Raw genomic sequence first — 20934 nt, 5'->3', positions numbered from 1 at the left:
TCCACCCTTAAGAGTTTTGAATATCCTATTTATAAAAGTTGTCTAGCATGATCAAATGCTACAGCCAAAATATTAATCTGTCCTTGCTTTAGATCTTACACCCTTGAGGAATTCAAACAAAACAGTATTCTGAGAATTTTAACAAGCTGTTCTCTCACCAAGATGTACTGACTTCCTTGCCTCCTGCCTGCTGATGAACTGGAATCATATAAATGGGCTGACCTGATTCTCTAAGGCTAAGAGGCCACCACCATTTCCTTGAGAAAAGTGGTAAAACCCTTCCAGGGCATGGAAAGCTGTAATACCTGGGGGTGAGGTGGCAAGGGTAGGGGACACAACTATCTTCACTTAACAGTGGCAGTGTACATCAGCCACAACACAAAACCATTGACTGAGGGACAACTGACACTGTGTTCTCCATGGAGATTATAGGCAAGAACACAGATCTACTTTACTGCTATCAACAGTACTGCTGGCCTCTACCAGTGCCCAAGAAGATATGGCTCAAAGAAGGCATGAGTTGTTTATTTTCAACACAAAAGAAAGAGCTTGACAAGCAATGGAAAGAGAATTCAAACTGGAAATGACAGTTTAATCCTGCATTTTGAGATCCTGATTTTACATCAGGGTTGGAGGGGGTTTTTTTGAGGCAAATGGAAGCACCTGGTAAATGACATTGCTTATATTCCACAGAATAGCTCTCCCCACAGTAAGTGTGCACCAGACTACGACAAATAAATCTTGCCACACAATTACTTCACATGGCCTTAATGAAATTAATGTAGCAGTGATGAAATCAAGGACATTTTCTGTCAGCAAACCACTCCTAATCTAGAAGAGAACTTTATATTTTGAGGGCTGGCTGTAACAAACAAACCATTTCTGCTAAAACAACACTGACACCAAGACAACACACACAAATCCCCAAGCAGAATTTACTTCCTTTTTTTAAACATTTTCCAAGATACACATTTAATATTTATTGGTCTTCTGATCCTTTTTTTCACTCCATTTACAGTAATTACTCTCGTGCTAGCTTTCTGCAGAACAAAAGCACCTGCATTTGACACCTACATTGCTCCAGAATACCAACCCACTTGTTTCTTTTTGAGTCTTTATGTGAAGAACAGCAGTGCTTCCCAGAAGTTTTGTTGTTTCTTTGTAACTAGTTTACAGACTCTGAGAGCAACAGAATAGTGACTTACAGACTAGAAAGAGAAGGAATATTAACATCTGTTCATTTAAGAGAGTTACAACCCCTGTGCAACATGCAGAACCACCACAGAGACACGACCATTTAACAAAATATTCACCATCACATTGGGCAGCAATTAGATGATGTGACATGCTATGCTAGAGGACTGTATTGTTCTAACATAACAGGGAGCCATCCAGGAGACATGCAACTACCCAGTGAACAACAGAATAGGTTTGGATAAGCAGTCTGGGAGCAATAGAGTATCCATAAAATTGGTATGCTATTTCCAACTTTATGCTTGGTGTAGACATTAATTTTTTTGCACTGCTGGAAACTAACCAATTAAAGCTAAAAGATGACCAGAGAGCAAAACAGTAATCCGGAAGAGGGGCTGAATTAGGAAGACAAAAACACTTTTATACAAGCAAAACTGGAAGGAGGAAATATTACTAGCTGAAAATAAAGGACATGTTAAGCTCTGTGGTGGATTCTGCAGGCTGCTAGACCCATGGGACTTCTGCATGGAACACTGTGAGGTGGATACAAACTTTAAAAAGCAAAATTTCTTTCAAAATAAACAATGAATTACTTTAAGAAGATCATCTGGAGGGCAAAGGAGTGCTCACTAACACAACTTCTCCCCTGAGACAAGCCTGTGAAGGTAATCACTGCCAGACTCAGGTAGAACACTACCCAAAGGCTGGCCTTTGAGTTGGAAAAAAATTACAGGAACCCATCATCAGAAAGGTTTATGATTAGCATTACTGACCTGGAGGAGAGGCACCTAATACTAACAGGAGTCTTCTTACTCAAATGTGCTGAAGACAGTCCCTTCAAAAATATATACCAAAGCCAACTGTTGGTACTACATTCATTTCCTTCTTTTAAAAGCATACCATCATTGACAGGATGTAAAATCCCTAAATTTTATCCTGGGCAGTCTCACCCATAGAGAGGTGTCAGCAGCTTTTCAGATGATACCTTCCTTGTAAAGGTTGCTATTTCTATCTTTTATGGTCATGGCAAGACAGTGTATTTCTTCTGGCTCAGCCCAGCTTGCAATACGTTCTGCATAGCTGGCTCTCATTCTTCTTTTATGAAGTCTTCCTCTGTCATTGCTTGACAGTACATTCTAGTGTTCAAATTCAGCCAGTCATTCACTGACTGGAATGTAGTGGATTTGTTACTACATGCCACCTTTCAAGAAGTCATCTTCCTAGGTTCATTTTGTGCCTTTTGGATATCCAGCTCTTCAATAGCTCAGTCCAAACCACTGCATCTTTCACTGTATTCAGTGCCTACATTTCACATCCCTCCTCCCTGAGCACCACACCAACCTCTGAAATGTGCAGTAAATGTTTAAACACATGAACAAGGGGCACTTGCCGACCTATTTGGGTCAGTATCATGAAGTTCATGCCAAAGGATGCTATGTGTTAGCTGAGCAATGCAGTATATTTTTTCCAATTGCTTCAGCCAACAGCCAACTACATGAACTATCCTAAAAAAAAATTGTTCTTTAAAATTTGCAATGAAAGGATTCAATATAAAACAAAAAAAGCAGCAACTAACTAATTTTAATTACATACAGAAACAAGGGAAACAGTATGAGATAGCTGTAGTTTGGGTCAGCTAAATCCTTAATTTTTCCATCTTACACTTTCTTTTATTTAGGATATACATCTAGGTAATGCTTCTTTTTTTCCTGCCATCTACAGAGTCCTAAGGTCCTTTAATGCAGCTTTCATCATCTTTTCGTGATACATGCCATCAAACTGTGCTTCCAAAAAGAGATGTCATTAGGAAGGGAGCCCCCAGGCACCACATTACACAGCTGCCTGGTTCATATAAATGTGAACTGGGAAAAATAATCAACCATTTTAAAATACAGCTTTAAAACCACGCAGTTGAACTTGCCTACACTATTTACATGAAACATCTTGTAGTCATTCCATACAGTAGTAAAATTAGCATTTTTCTATAAGGCAGTAGCAATTGGAGATACACAATAGCATCAGGTTTTTGTCCCTTCAAAGAGGTTTTACAAAGCAGTAAAACCCTTCTAGCATACACTGCACTAGAAAGCCTGAAATGGTTTCAAATTTGGTACAAATTATAAATGTACTCTGTTATTCTTGCTTTTCCCCTCCTTACTGGATTCCCATTCCTTTTTTCAGAAACACTTGTTTAAATCTATTTTTTTAAGCTTTTATTTTTTTTCTTGCCTTGCAACTCTGACTTTCTTTCTCCATTCCCTCACTCATGAGTTATTTGCTGGCTGGTTAAGAGAAAGACCCACATGGAGACAGGGCAGTGACACAGCAGAGGCAAGAAGCCAGCCCCTACTCCTCCATCCATGCGTACCTGAGAATGAATCTCACTGTCAGCCTTGTTACACAATCCTGTGCGTGCAAGGAGCAAAGAGGGGCCCTTCCAAGGGCACACACTTTAGCAAGGTTGTGTCTAGGAGCAAGCATGAACCTGGGCCTTCACTACCAATACTAATTGTTTCTATCAAAAACAACCTAATCTGCTACTCCTTGGCAAAGGTCTTTGTGCACATCAAAATTTGCACTCACAGAAACATAAGAGATAATAGTCTTTTCAGGAAATCAGATTATCAGACAGCACAAAGGAAACCACCCAGCAGCCCTCCAAGCTACTCTGCATACAATGCTTGCTATGTTTTGTACTCCCTTGAAATATAAATAATCAGTCACTGCTGGGGGAAAAGATCCAGGACATGATGGACCAGTTGGTCAATCAGACAAGGCAAACACTCTTCTCCTGAAATAAACAACCTCTTCCTCTGTCTTGTGTATCACTAGGTGTTTTTGTAGTCTTCAACAAACATCTGATCTCTGACTGTACAATGCGACCTTTGGCTGTATGAGGCGTTTTTACTTTGTTTGTTACTTTAAAACCCTAAAATACAATTCAGCAGCCACTGGGCTATTTCCTGCTTCAGTCATACCCATGTTCACAATCTAAAGAGTAGCGCTGGCTTCATTTTTAAAAGCATTTTCATTACTAATTTCCACTTCATTCTCAAAGAAACACAGTCTTAGCTCCTCATACACACAAAGTAACTAACCTCAAAAACACAGGCAGAAAAGCTATTTTAAATGGCAACACGTACAATAAAAATAAAAACATGATATGCTGATACAGTGCTGAAAGATCCTAAAGCATTCAAGCTCACATTTACACAGCCTCAATCTTCCTCTGACCTGCCTTTGCTCTGTTTCGACAAATTCCATTCAGCTTCTGGACTAAACCTATGGAGGCTGCTCCCTCTTGCTACTGAGAATGCAGGCTATCTAAAGACAATGATGCACAGGTTTAGAACACTATTTGAGCACAGCAATAGGATTTTCTGCAGTTTGGCTGAGAAACTCAGCTAGTATGAAATCACCAGAGAATGCTACAGTAGCTTTAATTTTTGCACAGAACAGACAAATTCATTGTTTTGAAAGGTCATGACAGTAAATTGCATGGAATTCAATTTACCACCCTCAGATGGATGAGGGTCTGAGTCAAACATAGAACAGTGGAAGCCTTTGGCTCCAAGAAGTCTGTGCTGATTCAAACCTACTCCCAGGCAGGCAAATCGTCCTTCCTCTCAGCTATACATTATCACAGCTTGTGATTTTCAACTGATCTTTTTCCCCAGCTGTCATATTGCAGTAAATTGTGTCACAGATGTGCATCAAAACAATGGTCATTGCAAGAAAAATTTGGTTTTAGCCAGGGAGTTACCAAATATAAAATTACTTGTGATACAGACACTGTCATAGTTGTCTCACGCTCATTTCCCCACATCTAAAGTGAAATACAAAAAACTACAGGAAACAACACCATCAGGACAATACAGAAAGACAAATACGGAATAGAAAGCAAGTGTAAGGATTACAGAAAGACCATGAAGACAGCAAGTAAAAGAATACCTTCCCCAGGAGGAGAGTGACACACCTGTAACAGGCTCCTTGTGTATAACTGAGAACAACAGCTAGTGAGCAGTTCATTCCTGACTGGATGCTTGGCACCAGGCAACAACTCTTACCTAAAGCTTTCTGGGTATTCAACAACAGCCATGTTGATAACATCCAGTGCATGCTGATAGTGCTTCTGCGCTGAAAAGAGGAGGGCCAGTAGATGAAGTGAATTCATGTCATCTTTGCACAGTTGCAGGGCTTCTTGAAGATGGTCTATAGCATCTGAAATCTAGGAGATGGGGTAGAAATAGCAAGAGAACATATCACTCTTTCAGTCCTACATTATAACTCAAAAATAAGAACAAATAGAGTAAACAGAAATTCTGAAGAAATTCTGCTTAGACACCTTCTACTATCAAAACAGGCTGCCAAAATTAACAGACTGCAGTGCTTGAAAAAAACCCACACATTCTAAAGAAGTCTGCAGCATTACTAAATCACTGCTTATAAACAAGAGCAGCAGACCTGATCCCATCAACCCCCTCATCCTTTGGCATGGTGATTGTATGATGTAAACATACCCACCACAGATGCCCAACTCTCAGCTCCATTTTCTAGGATGAGTGGCTGGCTCTTCACCTGGGGGTGAGCATTGCACATGTCTGCAGCATTTTGTCTCTCATAATGGCTGTACAAAGCCTTTCATTATTTGGATCATGGAAATAAAAATCAAGTTTGAACATTCAAGGGTAAAAGAGTCAAAATCTAAAATGCTGTCAGAAAAAGAAATATATTTGCAAGCAGTGATGTAAAGAGCAGTCCCTGACAGTCACAGCAGCATCGTGTTATTAGAACCAAGTCTCACTTGGCAGAAAACTTAACATCTATAATGAATTCAAGTCTATCACACACTCTTTGTGATCCAGTACACTATTTTAGGCTATCTGTTCAAAATGGGAACTGAGCAGATTTTCTTTTGTTTGTTTGCTGGTAAGTTTCATGTAGAGGATTTTCTTTAAGATTCTCTAGTGTCTGAAATTACTGAATTTATGAAATTACATAAATTATTTCATTTCTGTGGCTCTGGAAATCTGCAGAAAACAAAGCATAAAAGTGTATAAATTTCCTTTCCTCATGTATGCTTTCCTGCTCCTTCTCTTAGTGGATGGAGAATGTAGTTCCTTCTTTTCTACTATGAGAACTTCCCACCTAGCAAAGCTTTACAGACATTCTTCTACCCTGGCATAACAGCACTGTCAAATTCCCACTGCCTCCACAGACCTCTCACAAAACCAAGTAGCACATAACTAAGGAAAGCAACAATGACACTGCCTGCAGCTACAACAGAGGTGGCTGATTATCTAAAGCCCAGGTATCCTTCTGAGAGCAGTGTAAATTCTGTTCATAGGACAGCTTCATCCTAATGTCCAAGTGACATTTCTCTCTTGCTGTGCACACATGAGCCATGGTACTTAACTACAGTATTACTGGTGACTCCATGCACGCCTGGAGATCAGGGTGACTGCTCCAGACATAACCCCAAACTGGCATCTGGCCCACAGCATCAAAACTGCTGAATGTCCTGGCTTGGATTCAGACTGGGACACATGACTGATTGCTCAGCTTTAATGAATTACTGCTTGTCAGGGGAGCTACTTTAACTACATGTGTTATTAAAGCCTACTGCAAAGGTAAACATGTTGGCTTAATCACCTATGTTCCCTCAGCAGTTTACTAGAACACATTTTCAAACAATATAAAAATTCTAGCAATGACAAGACAACTTGGAGCCAGGACCAGACAGTGGTGGGCCCAGATCTGCTTGTCCACAAAGTTCTTCAGTAGATATATCACAAGTATATAAATTTGACTTGCTAAAACAAAGCTGCTGTCAAGACTTCTTGCACTCAGGACTAAAAACCCCTTCTACTTCCTTCTATTTCTCTGTCCCAGAGCTGCACAAGTACTCATAAAGAAAATACAAGTTTGGGGAAAAGTTCATTAGAAGAAAACCTGCAAATCAAACAACTGAAGGAGACTTGGAGCAACCTCGTCCAGATGATCCTGCTTTGAGCAGGGATTGAACTGGGTGATCTGTAAAGGTCCTCTTCAAATTATTCCATGATTAAGACTTGGGAAGGGGATCCTAATTTGCTAGTATGAATCAGGTAAAGAATAACACTTGCAACTAATGCCTTTACTGAAGGACTTCAAAATTGTAGGAGACCTTACTCGTGTGTGAATATGCAAACTGAGACTTCGCTTTACGTGTTGAAAATCACTTAGGATCAAACTGCAGGTAGGTCCATACCCCTATCAGAGGCTGGCCATCCCAGAAGCTCTCTGACTCTGTTGCAACATACATGAAACAGAGCAGAAAAAAAGTGAGTTGTGGTCACTCCTGCAAACCTGTGTCTGCTGGACAAGCAGCCACATACTGCTGAAAGAAACTCCATCTAAAGTAATTCTGTTCTGCAGCATGGGACCTGCAATGGCTACATCTCATTTCAGCGCTTCCCTCTAGTACCATCAGAGTCACAGGCAATGGCTGGCTTTGAAAATTAATCATGCTTCCCTGGCACCTAATTTATTAACTTGAGTCCAAAAAGACTCCTTAGTGCTGTAACAACATTAGTAGTCTACACAGTACTGCTGCATAATTAGAAACAGTGGACAAAAATAATATGAACTCTATGCCTTTACAGAAAGTATTATGTGAAGCAACAACCTGCAACAGACCACATGCAATGAAATACAAACTAAATTTCCAGATCAACAAAAGCAAGATACTTGGCAGCAGTCAACACAAACTTCTTCTGAAAGACAGATTTTTATTTAAGTAACTATATAATTTGAGAAAGATGGAAGGCGGTGCCACCCCTGACGGCACCCTGAAACATCAGGGTTTTATCAGAGGCAGGCTGCCAGTTTAGAATTCCCTACAAGTACTGCACTTTAAAATAATCTTATTTCAGCTGGACTGCAAGTCTAAGTAAGGCCTACAGTTAGAAGAAGTTACAGTTCCCTGATTTATCATTCTGTTAACAAATATACCACATCTTTTGCATGGCACACAGGTATCTTCACATCACACTGATTAGGAAGCAAAGATGCTGCAGTAGGCCAGAAATAGCATCTTGCAGCATTACCAAAATAATGCCACAATATGGATTGTTCAGGCTGCCTCTTATATAGTAGGATTTATTTCAATAATGCTACATGTCTCCTTAAAAACAATGCTGGTACGTCACAATTATAGGTATAAAAATGAAAACAGAGTGAGTGTATTCCTAACAGTCAAATGAACTTGGATATTTAAAATGGTAAATGAAACAGGAACCCTTAAGAGGAATTTTCAGGCCTTATAATTTCACATCAGTTGACAGTTACACTTAATTAACCATTACAACTACCCACTCCATCTCTTTTTATAGCATGGAAGGGAGAAAGCTTTACTGACTGGCAAGCGCTTCCATTGAAAACAGACTTGCTACAGTTCACCAGAACCTCAGGAAAGCAGGTTTACATCTATGGGTTATTACTTAGTTCTTCCTACAAGTCATTCTTGATCACCAGAACAATCTAGGCTGGGATGTAGGCATGTTGCTGTTCAGCAGAGGAGGCAGTTGGTGGTCTGGGAAAAAGACAGACCAGAACTACCTACACCCAAGCAGTCACTGAAAGAAACACCTCTTGAATACCTCCTAAAACAGAGCTCCTCTCTTTGGGCAGACAGCAGTCTCTCCTCCTTGAAACCAAACAAAAACTGGGCAAAACGGGTGAAATATTTTCTCTAGTCTCTTAACTGATGTTTATCTTAGCTGTACATCCAGACACTTGGGAAGGAAGTAGGTGTTTTCTGGATAGTGCCACTTGAAACTTGAGGTCTGTTGGAAGTCCACAGGAAACTGGTGAGATTTGCAGTGCTCAGCTGCTGACCCTTAGCCATCTTTCCCTTCCCATTTTCATGAAAAGAAAGGTTAGATCTAAACAAGTATTAAAATGGCATGATGGCTATATATGTTGTTTTTACATATTCAATACTGATTTACATGGCAGTCAAGGTCACAAACACCACCACCCTCAAAAAAAATGGATTCAACACAAAATTAACAAGAGTGCTGCTGACTCTAGAGAGTCATTTCCATAGAAACTGGTCTGCTTTTTAAAAAACAAGGCAATGCATTAGAATCAGTGAGCTTTAAAATGTTCATTCTACCTTGTTTTTGCTGATCCAAGTGCTGTTGCCACAGAAACAGGGAAAAGCAGCCGAACCAGCCACAGTGAGTTGGGAGCTACAAGTTTCATTTGTCACTGGGCTCTGCCGCTGCCAGCCAGGCACTGCAGGCGGAGATATCCACTGCAGCAGGTACAGACCATGGCCTCCTGGCACTTCAGCTCAGGGGGAAAACCAGACTGAGAGATCCTCCTCACAGAACAGGTTATTCTACACTGTGTGGCTGAAAAATCCACTAAAACACTCTGGGGCTGATGTAGACCCTCCAAGTCTTCCCAGTGACTCCACACGTACGAAGCTCATTATCATCATTTTTTATCTTGGTTGCTGGTGGTTTCAAATGCCAACTCTGCATGAACCTTTTATAACCATTCCTCCTCTGTCACATCCTCATCTCATGTCAGAGGGATGCTTACGTTTTTCCATTTCCCCTTTGCCTTGCCCAGTGGTGCCAGAGATAAGTACTACTGGAAATATTTTACAGCCCCCAAGGAAGATTAATTGCTCCAGCTTTGCTTGGCACTCTACTGGTCAGCTGCCTCTCTTGCTTTGTTCCATGAAAACACTCTCTTATCTATGCAAGCTGACACCTACATTTTTCAATGCTGGGTACAGTTACCTCATTTATGGACTCTGACTATGGAAACAAAAAGGCCTATTTGTTGAGAAAAACATTCAGGTATTATATTATAACCTACTATGTAGAAAAGGCCTGATTTATTGGTATTATAGCATTGCCTGATGAAAGCCTCAACTGTGATGTTCAATAGTTAATGCAATCTATCAAAAAAGGTATCATTTATCTTTTCAGTTAATCAGAAAGAGAATATATTAGATACTTTAAATAATTAAGGATATTAAAAATGCATTACCAAATGTTTATCATTAAGTAAACCGGCAAAAGAAGAGTAGGGTATTTTACAGCAGTCTAAAAATAAAGATGTCTCAGGTATCTCCTCTCTGTCCAAGCATGCGTTAAAGATTTATATCTCACTTGATGGGAGCAGAGCAGGAGCACCATCGCAGGGGTCAGGCTGACACTACATAATACACTGAGATCACACAGCTGTGGGAGCAGAGGCGACTGGCACAACATCAAGGATGAAAACACACAGGTGAACTAGACAAAAGAGGAAAGTGAACATGGAGACAAGAGACTGAATGGAAAGAACAGGAGGAAAGGGAAATGAAGCAACAAGAGAGATGAAACTGCACTGCAAAGACAGGCTACAACCAGAAAAAAAAAGGGTAATGAGTTAAAATGCCAGTAACAGTGAAAACAACAAAAAACCAATGACCACAAAAATCTTAATTTTATTTTTCAGGATATTTCAGCTGAAAAGCTGTATTGTTTACTCATGGCAAGCAGAAGGGGCAGCAAATCAGACCATCTCTCTATGAGGCAAAAGCTGTGAGAAAAAAGGGTAGCTGGGTGTTTTTTAATGAAAGACCCTGACCAAACTGCATCATAAAGCAGCCAGTAGGCAGATGAGAAAGTTAAATAAGCCATTTTAATTATCCTTTCTTATTGCAGGCTCACAGCACACTGCTCTCATTATGAAAGGGTTACAAAAGTGACATTATCAAGAGGGTGCTCTCTTGGAACAATTAGTTTAACCTAATGAACACACAGCTCCCCTAATTAGCTCAGGAAAGTAAGAAATACCCAACTGTTCAACTCTGTAGGGCAGACTAAAGAGAGAAAACTGCAGCAAGCAGAAGGCCTGACAAAGAAAGAAACTACAATGATGAAATTTCAAATCTAGCTAGAGAGGTATTTAAAAAACAGAAGCTGCTCCAAAAGAAGACTTTAGCTTTTAAACAGAAAGGACAGAGAAATACAACACCCCAATTTTAAGAAAAAGGGGCAGAAAAATAAAGCACAGTCCAAGTGGTTGGATGTTTTTTCCTAAAGGCGGTGCAGAGCATTTTCTGATCGGCTTCATTTTTATGAGTTAACACCTGCAGCAGCATTCAAATGCCAGCTAATCCCACTCGCTGCAGAGCTCCAGCACGCGTCAAGGCCTCGCGTCAAACGTGCCCAAGTTTGGAATAAAGCAATCCCAGCGCATGATCTGGCACGGATACAGAACCCGGCATAACGGGAGAGCCCCTGGAGCAGCCTGCAGCGGGACACAGCGTGACACCAGGGAACAGGAATAAACACACCTCGCTCATCCCACACACACAAGGTTGCTCCAAGACAGCTCAGGAGCTAGAGCTGAACACATTCCCTAGGGAAGGCCATTCCATGTGCTACAGAATTATTATTTTTAGAGTAAGAATTAAAAAATATTTTACATAAACATATTCTGACTGCTTGTTACCGGTTACAATGCAGGAAGGAAGGGACCCTGTTTAGCAAGCCTGGGTCTTGTTCAATTGGACTGTCGTTCCACCCTGCCATGACTCAGTGATTTCCAAATATTTCACATACCTGTCTGACAAGAGCCAGCTGCAGTGACAGGTAGAGGATGATCTGGTGATCTTCGGGGGCCAGGTCATGTGCTCTTTAAGGAAGACCACATAAGACAAAAAGAAAAGTGACTGTTAAGATTGCACTTTGCAGAACTCCTTCACCATGAGTCACATAAGCACAGAACAAAACCCAGTCTTCCCCCACAGAAAACCAGTCCAGTAATAGGGGAGCACACTGAAACTAGACAAAAAGCAGAACAGTGCTGGCCTGGCTAAGCCAGAATCCCAGGAAAAAGTATGAGAAACACAGCTGCCAGGATGTTATACACCTTACATGCTCCTTTATTAAATGCCACTTAATATTTTGGAACTTGGATAACTATAAGGAAAAAGTAGCACTGAGCGCATAACAAACCTATCAAAGCATTATTTTAAGTAATTCAGGTGATAGACATAGTTGTCTAACTTGTTCCTATACCACCACTTTTCAAACATTAAGAGAGGGTTAGATTAGCACTGAAAAAGCAGTCACCATGAGCATGTAGAGGACTAAATATCAGGAGCCTCTGACACAAGCTGAGGCTCAAACATACAAAGCATTCTCCACCCTGCAGCTTCTAGTTTAATTTTTGACAGCAGACTCCTAATTTGGAAAGGGAAGACACTGAGGGAGGAACGATTTGATGACAGGAGCTGTGCCTGGACCAACACCAAGGCTCTTACTTGTCAAACTTGGATTCCGAGATATTCCCTTCCAGCCCACAGCAGGCACTACACTGAAGTGAAGCCTTGGCTAGAGAAGGCTGCAGTGTCTCCAGAACCAGATGTGCAGGCCCTTAACAAAGTCTTGTAGAAGGCAGGGAACAGGGATGGACAACCTAGACAGAACTGTCCCCTCTCAGACTATGCTAGGCACAAACCTGCAGTCTGAATTTGCCAGCCTGTGGAGAAGCCATTAACCAAGGCAATAATGGGTTAGTGTCTTGAGGAACCCAACCTAGGAGGAAAGGTGGGGCAGCAGCTCATGCCACCTGGCAGCCTGCTCCAGGAACCAGTGGATTCTCTCCTTGTGACTCACAGAGCTCACTGACAGCTCTGCAGCACAGGGAAGTCATTTCACATGGGAGAAATGGGGAAGAGGAAGGTCCCTTATAGCCAATTAACATTCCTGACCTCTTTCTGGGCTGCATTCCAGACACCAGGGAAACCTGCACCTGCACTGCCAGGCCCAAAGTGAGCACAATTAATGTCCTTATGAGGGAGAAACGACAGGCTGACAACACTGGTGGTTAAAATCCATGCCAAAACTATTGATTTGCTAATAATAAACAAGTAGCAATAAAAGAATTCCTTCAGGAAACAAACTACACACCATTTTAATGCCAGCCACTTTTCAAATACCATCTTGGCCTGTGATCAAGAAGATTTTGAAGCTGATTTTTATAACTAATGGCTCTAGAACAAATTAATTTAGTATGGACTAAATATGTCCCGTAACTCTGTAAGCCAAGGTGGCACTCAAATGTTCTGAAGCAATGCCAAAGACATCAACGTGCAATTAGTACAGGCGAGTCAGTAATTTCTTCTTCCACTTCAAAAAACACAAAAAAACCTCCCAAACCCAAATAGCCCCCCCCAAAAAAAAATCCCCAATCTCCCCCAAAAAATTGCAACAAACAATAAAACTCCACAAGGTAGAACCCAGCTTTGCCCTCAGGTGTTAGACAGAGTGAGCCACCTCTTTACAAAGTGTCTCTTGTGAAACCTTCAGTAGCTTCTCCAGCAATAAATAACAGGGGAAAGTTCACAAGAGTATAGCAGATGAAATTAATGATGCTTTTGGAAAGAAACAAAGGATTGTTCCTTTACTGCTCATTTTCCTCAGAAGGAATTAGAAAAACATTTGGTGCAATCTTCCAGCTGAAAAGGCCCCTTACAGAGATGACTACAGGCCAAACCATGGCCTGAGAGATCATACATGCTCTTCAAAAAAAGGTGAAAAACAAGGAAAATACAAAAAGGAAAAAAACCAAACTTAGGCATTTGGGAAAACACTAGTAATCAGCTCACTGTCACATTCCCGTTGGCTGATGTTTGAGTAACTAATGTTTGGCTAGAAGCTTGTCTGCCTCCTAGGCAGAGTTAAGATACCATGACAACAAGTCTCAGCCAATGGGAAAGGTCAAAGGATAAAAAACAAGGAAGTTTAAAAGCAGCGCAGCACCACAATTCCTTAAAATTGGTCAGCAGTTAATGTATGACACTGGAGTCCACAAACTAGTGTAACTTAAAAGTACAGTCCTCATCCAAAAAGTGAATGAATAAATGGCTTTTAGAAGTTCTCTCTCAGACCTCCATAAGGTAAATACCCAGAACTGTATCTGTGGTTTCAGTTCTTGCACACACTACAAAACCAGTGTAAGACAAACATGCTGGCCTCCTTCTTGGTCAGCATCAGCAAAACAGCTAAGATCCTTTAACATTGTTCAAACTGTTAAACCTGTACTTTGAGATACCAGAGATCTCAAGTTTTCTTCACTGATGTAATTATGACCACAATAAATTTAGAATTACATACTTCAGCCCAAGACTTAGACCACATAAGCTTCCATTTAATTGCTATCTATAGTCTGTAGGCATCTACATTTACAGTGGGTTGTAAATTGTGAATGTAATTGTACAAATGTAAATAACTGCCTGAACACCACCCAGTGTATTTTGGGTGGTGTAATTTAATCATAACAGAGTGAGGAAGCTCACACCTTACCTCTCTACTCCACAGAATGGACAAAAACGGGTTTTAAATCAAACTGTTGTACTTGAGGTCTCAAGTGTAGTTGCACAAGAGTGTAATTTGCAGTTGCTTCCAGGGTGGAGCCACTGTGTCAATTTTCCCCAGAAATATAGGGATGAAGGAGAGGTGCTCTGGTGCCTCCTCTTCCAACAACAGCTCACGTAAACACTCATTAGGAGAGCAGTCATTCTCTCCCCTAGGTGCACTGGTGCCAGGTCCCATAGCTGCCTACACCCTGATGGTGGAGGTACTTTCCCACCATAACAGAAATAGGATTTCAAGCCTGCTTCACACAGGAATTGAGACAAAATTAGCTTTCCACATCTGCCAGCTGGCATCATGTGAGAAAGCTGCATGTCCCAGCACTGTAGATCTCACTGCAGCTAATTTGGGGCTAAGGTTTTTTTATGTAAGGTGGCAGAACAGCACTCTTACCTTGGATATTCAATCAAATAATCACTGCATTTAGCCATCACAGAAATGGTTTTGACAGACTACTGCTGAAACCTAATGAACTGTTTTCAAACTTTCCAGCAAGGAAGCCTTACGCAGAGGAAAAAGAAACACAAAAAGAAAATTTTTTCTGAATTAATGAAAAAAATACACAAAGCAAGTATCTGCAAAATTCCTACTCACCTCTCCAAAGTCTGAAGTGCTTTCTTGTTTAATTCATCCTGAGTGCTCTTTAGAGTAGCTGTAGGACAAGACACAATGCCATTTAAGCGCTAATTCAATGTTTCAGATCAAATAAATAAATGTATATAGTATTTCAAACTGTGAGCATAAACACTAAGGAAATCTCTGGGTATTTGTGCATGTGCTCATTCTGACATGAATTCTCAAATTCCTTCTTATTAAAGATTATTTTAAGTCCTTTGTTTGAAATACTGAAGCATTTTTTATTTACATAAGCTACTGAAGGGGGCTGGAAGAAGGGGTTAAACACTAACTAGATAGCAAGAAGACATCTAGTTAGAGAAGGCCCTCAGCCAGACTGCTGCAAATGCTACAAGCAGTAACCTGCATCACATTCTGACTCGGGTACAGACTGCCCCCACCACCATCTTCATGTAGCAGCGTGCTGCAGGTTGAAGAGGGAGCACCAGCAGCCAAACTTACAGCTCAGTGACTAAACACCACCATCTTTGAGAGCACAACAGACTTTTAGATTACTTCAGATGTGGCATTAGCCACTAATGCCCTTCTTCCATGCCTCTGATTGCTTGACTAGTGGATCCTGCTCAGTACAAACGTGTGTCAATGTATAAATTAATTCCTACCTAATACCAGAAAAAGAAGAGAAGAATCAAGCTCTTGTTATACCTGGGTATCAGAAGATATCATCAAGATCAACAGGAACACAGGAAGAGCTTAAAGGAACACGGCTTTCTCAGATCCAAAACATCTAGAAACCTAGTGATGGTTTTTAGAAATGCACTGGCTGTCTTGTTCTGGTTCTTAGGCTTTCCAATTTTGCACAGCAGCAGTTTCTTGTTCTGCCTATCCTGAAATTGAGAGCTATTGATCAACAGCATAAGGAAGTGATGAGTAGTTAATCCATCAGCTAACATCACCCATGAATGTATCTGATTTGATACATCAAGTCAGTGTATGCTCCAAATAGAAAGCTACTAAGTAGTATATAATAATGCAACAAAGACAGTGAAATTCAAGTATTCTTAAAAGTTATTAAGAAGAAAAGAGATGTGTTCTTCTGCAAGACCTGCAAAGGTAACCAGTTTCTTTGCATTCTGCAATATGACAGCGAGTGAAATTTTGTAAGTAAATTATTTGCTGCAGTAGCTATAGTGATCAGATGTTTTTTATTTCTACATCTTCCAACAGTTCTTCAGAACACCAGGTTCATTTGGGAGGAACAGCAACCTTCAGGATTTCCTAATCATAAAGATCAGAACTTGCTTAGGCCACAAAACCTACTCCAAGATTAAAAACTGATCCAAAAGTTTGTATTTTAAATAATGAATTTAAAGACATGGACTTTCATGTAAAATGCAGCATCTATTAAAAATACATCATTCTCAGTAGCCTTAAATCAGATTACAAAATACTGGATAAAGGTAACAAAGGAAGAAAATTTGGAAAAAAAATTAAAGAACCAAGATTGATGTAAAAAAAATGCTTGAGGAGATATTGGAAAGGATTTGGTCATACCTATAAACATTCCTATAGAAAAAAAATCTGACATTCTGTTTCTCAAGGAAACTAGCATTCTTTAAGTTACAGAGCAATTCTGAAGATGTCACACAACAAGAAAGACTGAAATTAATGTTACCATTTGTCCCTCAAATTAAACACCAAATGGAAAACTAGAATGTCGAGCTTCCACCTGTTAAGACATTTGACTAATGTTCAGCTTGTAGCCAGAAAAAAACACAAAATATGTTGTGGAAATGATGTGATTACTCTACAACTAGTCAGCTTTGCCTCTGCATTACTGGGAAACAGCATGTGACTCCCACCTCCCACAAGGCGGACTGCATCTTCAGCTACCACAAAGCTGGAATGCTGTGTGCAGCTCTGGCATCCACAACATAAGACATGGTGGTTCCATTGGAACAAATCCAAAAAAGGGCCATGAAAATGGTCGGAGGGCAGGAAGATGTCTCCAAAAGCTGAGAGAGTTGGCATTTTTCAGCCTGGAGAAGGGTCAAGGCAGGCCTTACTGCAACCCTCTTAATACTTCAAGAGGGTTTTTAAGAAAGACAGAGAGTAATTTTTTTACAGGTCCTATAAAGACAGGACAAGGGGTAATGGTTTTAAACCAGAAGAGGAAAGATTTAGATTATATACAGGAAGAAATTCTTTACTAGGAGGGTGGCAAGACTCTGAGACAGGTTGCCCAAAGACGTTGCAGATGCCATACCCCTGAATTATTAAAAGAAAACTGCAACGCACTTGTATCACTGAGAAGCTCTCACTTCAGACAAAGAAAAGTTTGCACTAAGGAAACAGAACCTGGTGGGTCTGATTAAACTTTTAAACTTTGTGCTCCATTCTCCCAGGTCAACAGCACCAAAGAATTCTTCAGTCCCTACCCAATTTGACTTCCTGCGAGCATGGCTGCTGCAGTTCCATCAAATAAAACAAAATATGACTTATTACTAAGATTAAAATAAGCTCCAAAAGCAGTCTGATCAATGGGAGAGTGGCACAGGGGTTTCTGAAACCCGTAAGATACAGTACTTTTGCAAATGCCACTTGAGCAGCCCAAGATTTATTTTCTGAAGCACTTTGGGTTTTTAAAGCAGCTTCAGCCTTACTAAAATTCAATAGGTTCTTCAGCAGTATTTTGTACCTAACTACAAAGCTCTGGATCACATTCAAAAACAAAGGAGGACAAGTTCTGTCTTAGTAAAAGCAGTTAAGAGCACAGTAGGAGTACTGAATGCATGGAATGAAACACAGTGCTGAGGATCAGAATCAACACTACAAACATAGGGACAGAAATCTAGTTCTACTCTTGTCCAATGGATTGAGCACCCATTAGCAGCTGAAGCACAGTCAGGTCTATTTATGTAAAACATTTGTTTTGTGGGAAAGGATTCAGTTTGTAATGTGCGAAACTGTTCCTTTATGTGAATCACAATATAAGAAGTGGGGATGACAGATAAATGGACTTCATAAATAAATTTCTGATCTAAACTAAAACACTGACATGTGTGCACCCTTTTGCAAATATGACTGAGTTTTGGAAACTATTCCCTTAAGTTAAGACAGCTAATATGACACAACATACAGTTTTAGCGCCGAGAATTATAATTAAAGATTGCATGCACTGTTATTTCCAAAAGCTAAGACTGTAAGTTTGTTCACTAATAATTTATTCACTTCTTAGTGAACAAATTGGGGGGCCTGAACATTACCAGTGCTGCCAGTACACTGACTGTAAAATCCACAAAGATTGATAGAATGAGCTTCTAATTCAGTCCCTGATCCATGACCTTCTACCAAAATTGTAAAAGAAAACAGAGATACAGCACACTCATCTCTGAAAAAATAATGAGGGACTGTTACATCTACAAAGATTTCACAATTTCTGAGGAGGTGATGGGAGGTAAGAAGAGCACTTGTTCACAATACACTCTCAACCTAGTCCTTCAGCCTTTGGTAAATTCATGTCACCTTTCCCTGTCTTCAGTAAATTCTTCACCAGACCTAAGGGAGGAAAAGTTGACAATACAGCTTACGTCAAAACTGGGAGTGGGAGGAAGACAAATGGCTTGCTGTTGGCATTGACCCACTGGAAATTGATCTGCAGAAAACGGACATTAACTATGCATAGGAGGCTTGGGCTTCTAAGACTGAGGCAAAAGTGTAAAAGTGTCAATGGCTTCCTCTGAGGACACATTGTTCAGGTACTTCAATGAGACTTATTTCAAGAAACATGAAATTAAACATTAATAATAAGGAAGCTTTCCAGCATAAGTTTCAAGAAATCTTACTTCCTACAGGAGCTTTTTGCAAATCACAAAGGAAAGGCTTTAATACAACTCCTCAGTGCCTCTGTCACACAGGAGGAGAAATAATTATTAGAAGGTTATATTAAATAAGAAAGTCTAACTTGAATGGAAGGCTGAAAGCTTTAAAAGGCAATTGGTCAAACGTCTCTGGGACACTTAGCTACCACTGAAAATACTGATTGACTGAAACTCATCTTAACTAGGAAGTTACACGAATCTCATATAAACACACACACAGATGTTTGACTTGTCTGCATATGTCAGTAAGAACTGGTATAAATACAATGATAAACAAGATTGACAACATGAGGCAGGATTACATCACAGAACTGCTGTCTTTCAGCATGTTCTAGCTTTGCTTCCTCACTGTCATATGCTATTTTTTAACAATGCTAATGAAAAATGTCTTGCTAGTGCAAATTTGACATTTCCCAGTGAAACACAGTTCCATATTCATGACCATCATATGTATGCTTTTGAAAGACTTAATCCATTTTATTAAAATATAATCTGCAAAATGGAAATATACCCTTCGTACTTCCCTCCAATAACTGAGTGACTTGTCCTGTTGCCTTAAAGGCTAGAGATACAATGAGAAGGCCGATATATTCTGCAGTTTCAAAACATAAATCAGAGGCTAATCTGAATATAATCCAAGGCAGTTGTTGTGAAGACTGTTTGTTTTACATTAAAAAGGACATAATATTGAACTAGTCTATTGAAAACTCAAGATATTTCCAGAAAAAGAGTTTCCAACTCATATTTTGCTGTGCCAAAGTATTTTTAGATCTAGAGGATGGTACATGGCTCTCTATTCTTTAGAAACCACCTTCTTTTCATACTGAAGTTTACAAAGAGATCATAAGGACTATTTTCTATCCCTGAAAATAGTCTATGGGATCTTGTATAGCTTTACAACAGTTTAAAGAATGTCTAGGCAAAACGCCTTAAAAACTAGGCTGTTAAGCAGAACCCTATTCCTAGTAGACTTAATATATATATGTAAGACAAAGTTCAGGCTAGGAAGGACATACTTTTTGACATGAACTTTCTAGGGAGAACTACTCTGAGGCAGAGAAATGGAGAACTGGAAAGAGCTGCCGTGCCTGTTAGCCTCCATGATGAAAAGCAGTTCTCAGAACAGCTGATCAGATATGGCTGGCTGAAAAACTACACCAACTTGTGGTACTGAAGAGCACAAGAACACTTTCTCAGACACGTGCCTTGCAGAATTCTGGTATAAGTTACAAGGCCTGCATATTCCATGATAACACAATAGAGTAATTTTAGCTTTGATTCAGGCTTCTTTGCTGAATCAACTTTGAAGAAGTTGATTTGTTTCTATGGAATCTCTATGAGAGAAAAGCTATTGCTTGCCTGAGGGCAGGAGTGCCAAAATGATTAGGAAACACACCAGCTCAGCCATTATTCAAAGAAAATGTGTTAGAACATATGTTCACCTATGTTAGAAGCCACAGAATAAACAAAGACTGTTCCCACCTGTGAGCTTGATGAAGGGCAGAGCTAGAACTCTCCCAAACACTTCAAGCGCTTCTAACTACAAAGCACCAAATCTGCAGGAGCCCCTTGTCCACTCATTCAAAATCCAAGTAAGCAGCATTAAAATAAAATACTTCTTACATTCAGTGGTCTGTTTCTAGTCAATATCCACATGTACCAGTGAGGCAGATATTTTTATCTTGTTTACTTCTAAGTAAAAGAAACTACATCACAGAGAGATTGAATCTCGGTGTGGAATCAGTACCACGCCAGGAACTGAAGTGAGGCATTTCTGACTCCAATTCTTGGATTGTATTTCTTTATGATTTATGAGTGGGTGAAAAAAATATGAAAACAGATGGAAAGTTTGA

General features: G+C 40.1%; 1 protein-coding gene across 2 annotated transcripts in view; it reads right to left on the bottom strand.

Moving 5' to 3' along the window:
* TTC7A (tetratricopeptide repeat domain 7A) overlaps positions 1–20934 on the bottom strand; it is a 172215-nt gene that overhangs the window by 87120 nt on the left and 64161 nt on the right. For both annotated transcript variants that reach the window (XM_041413546.1, XM_041413547.1), the window contains 3 exons: positions 15219–15276; positions 11808–11880; positions 5262–5422 (listed from right to left, as the gene is read on the bottom strand). In XM_041413546.1, coding sequence (XP_041269480.1) covers positions 5262–5422; positions 11808–11880; positions 15219–15276 — 292 coding nt within the window. The remainder of the gene's footprint in view (positions 1–5261; positions 5423–11807; positions 11881–15218; positions 15277–20934) is intronic.

The sequence above is a fragment of the Onychostruthus taczanowskii genome, unplaced genomic scaffold (assembly GCF_017590055.1).
Source record: "Onychostruthus taczanowskii isolate IOZ18803 unplaced genomic scaffold, ASM1759005v1 scaffold42, whole genome shotgun sequence".
In the NCBI taxonomy this organism is placed as follows: Eukaryota; Metazoa; Chordata; class Aves; order Passeriformes; family Passeridae; genus Onychostruthus; species Onychostruthus taczanowskii.
Note: the sequence above shows the minus strand (reverse complement) of the source record. Positions and strands in the feature narration are given on the sequence as shown.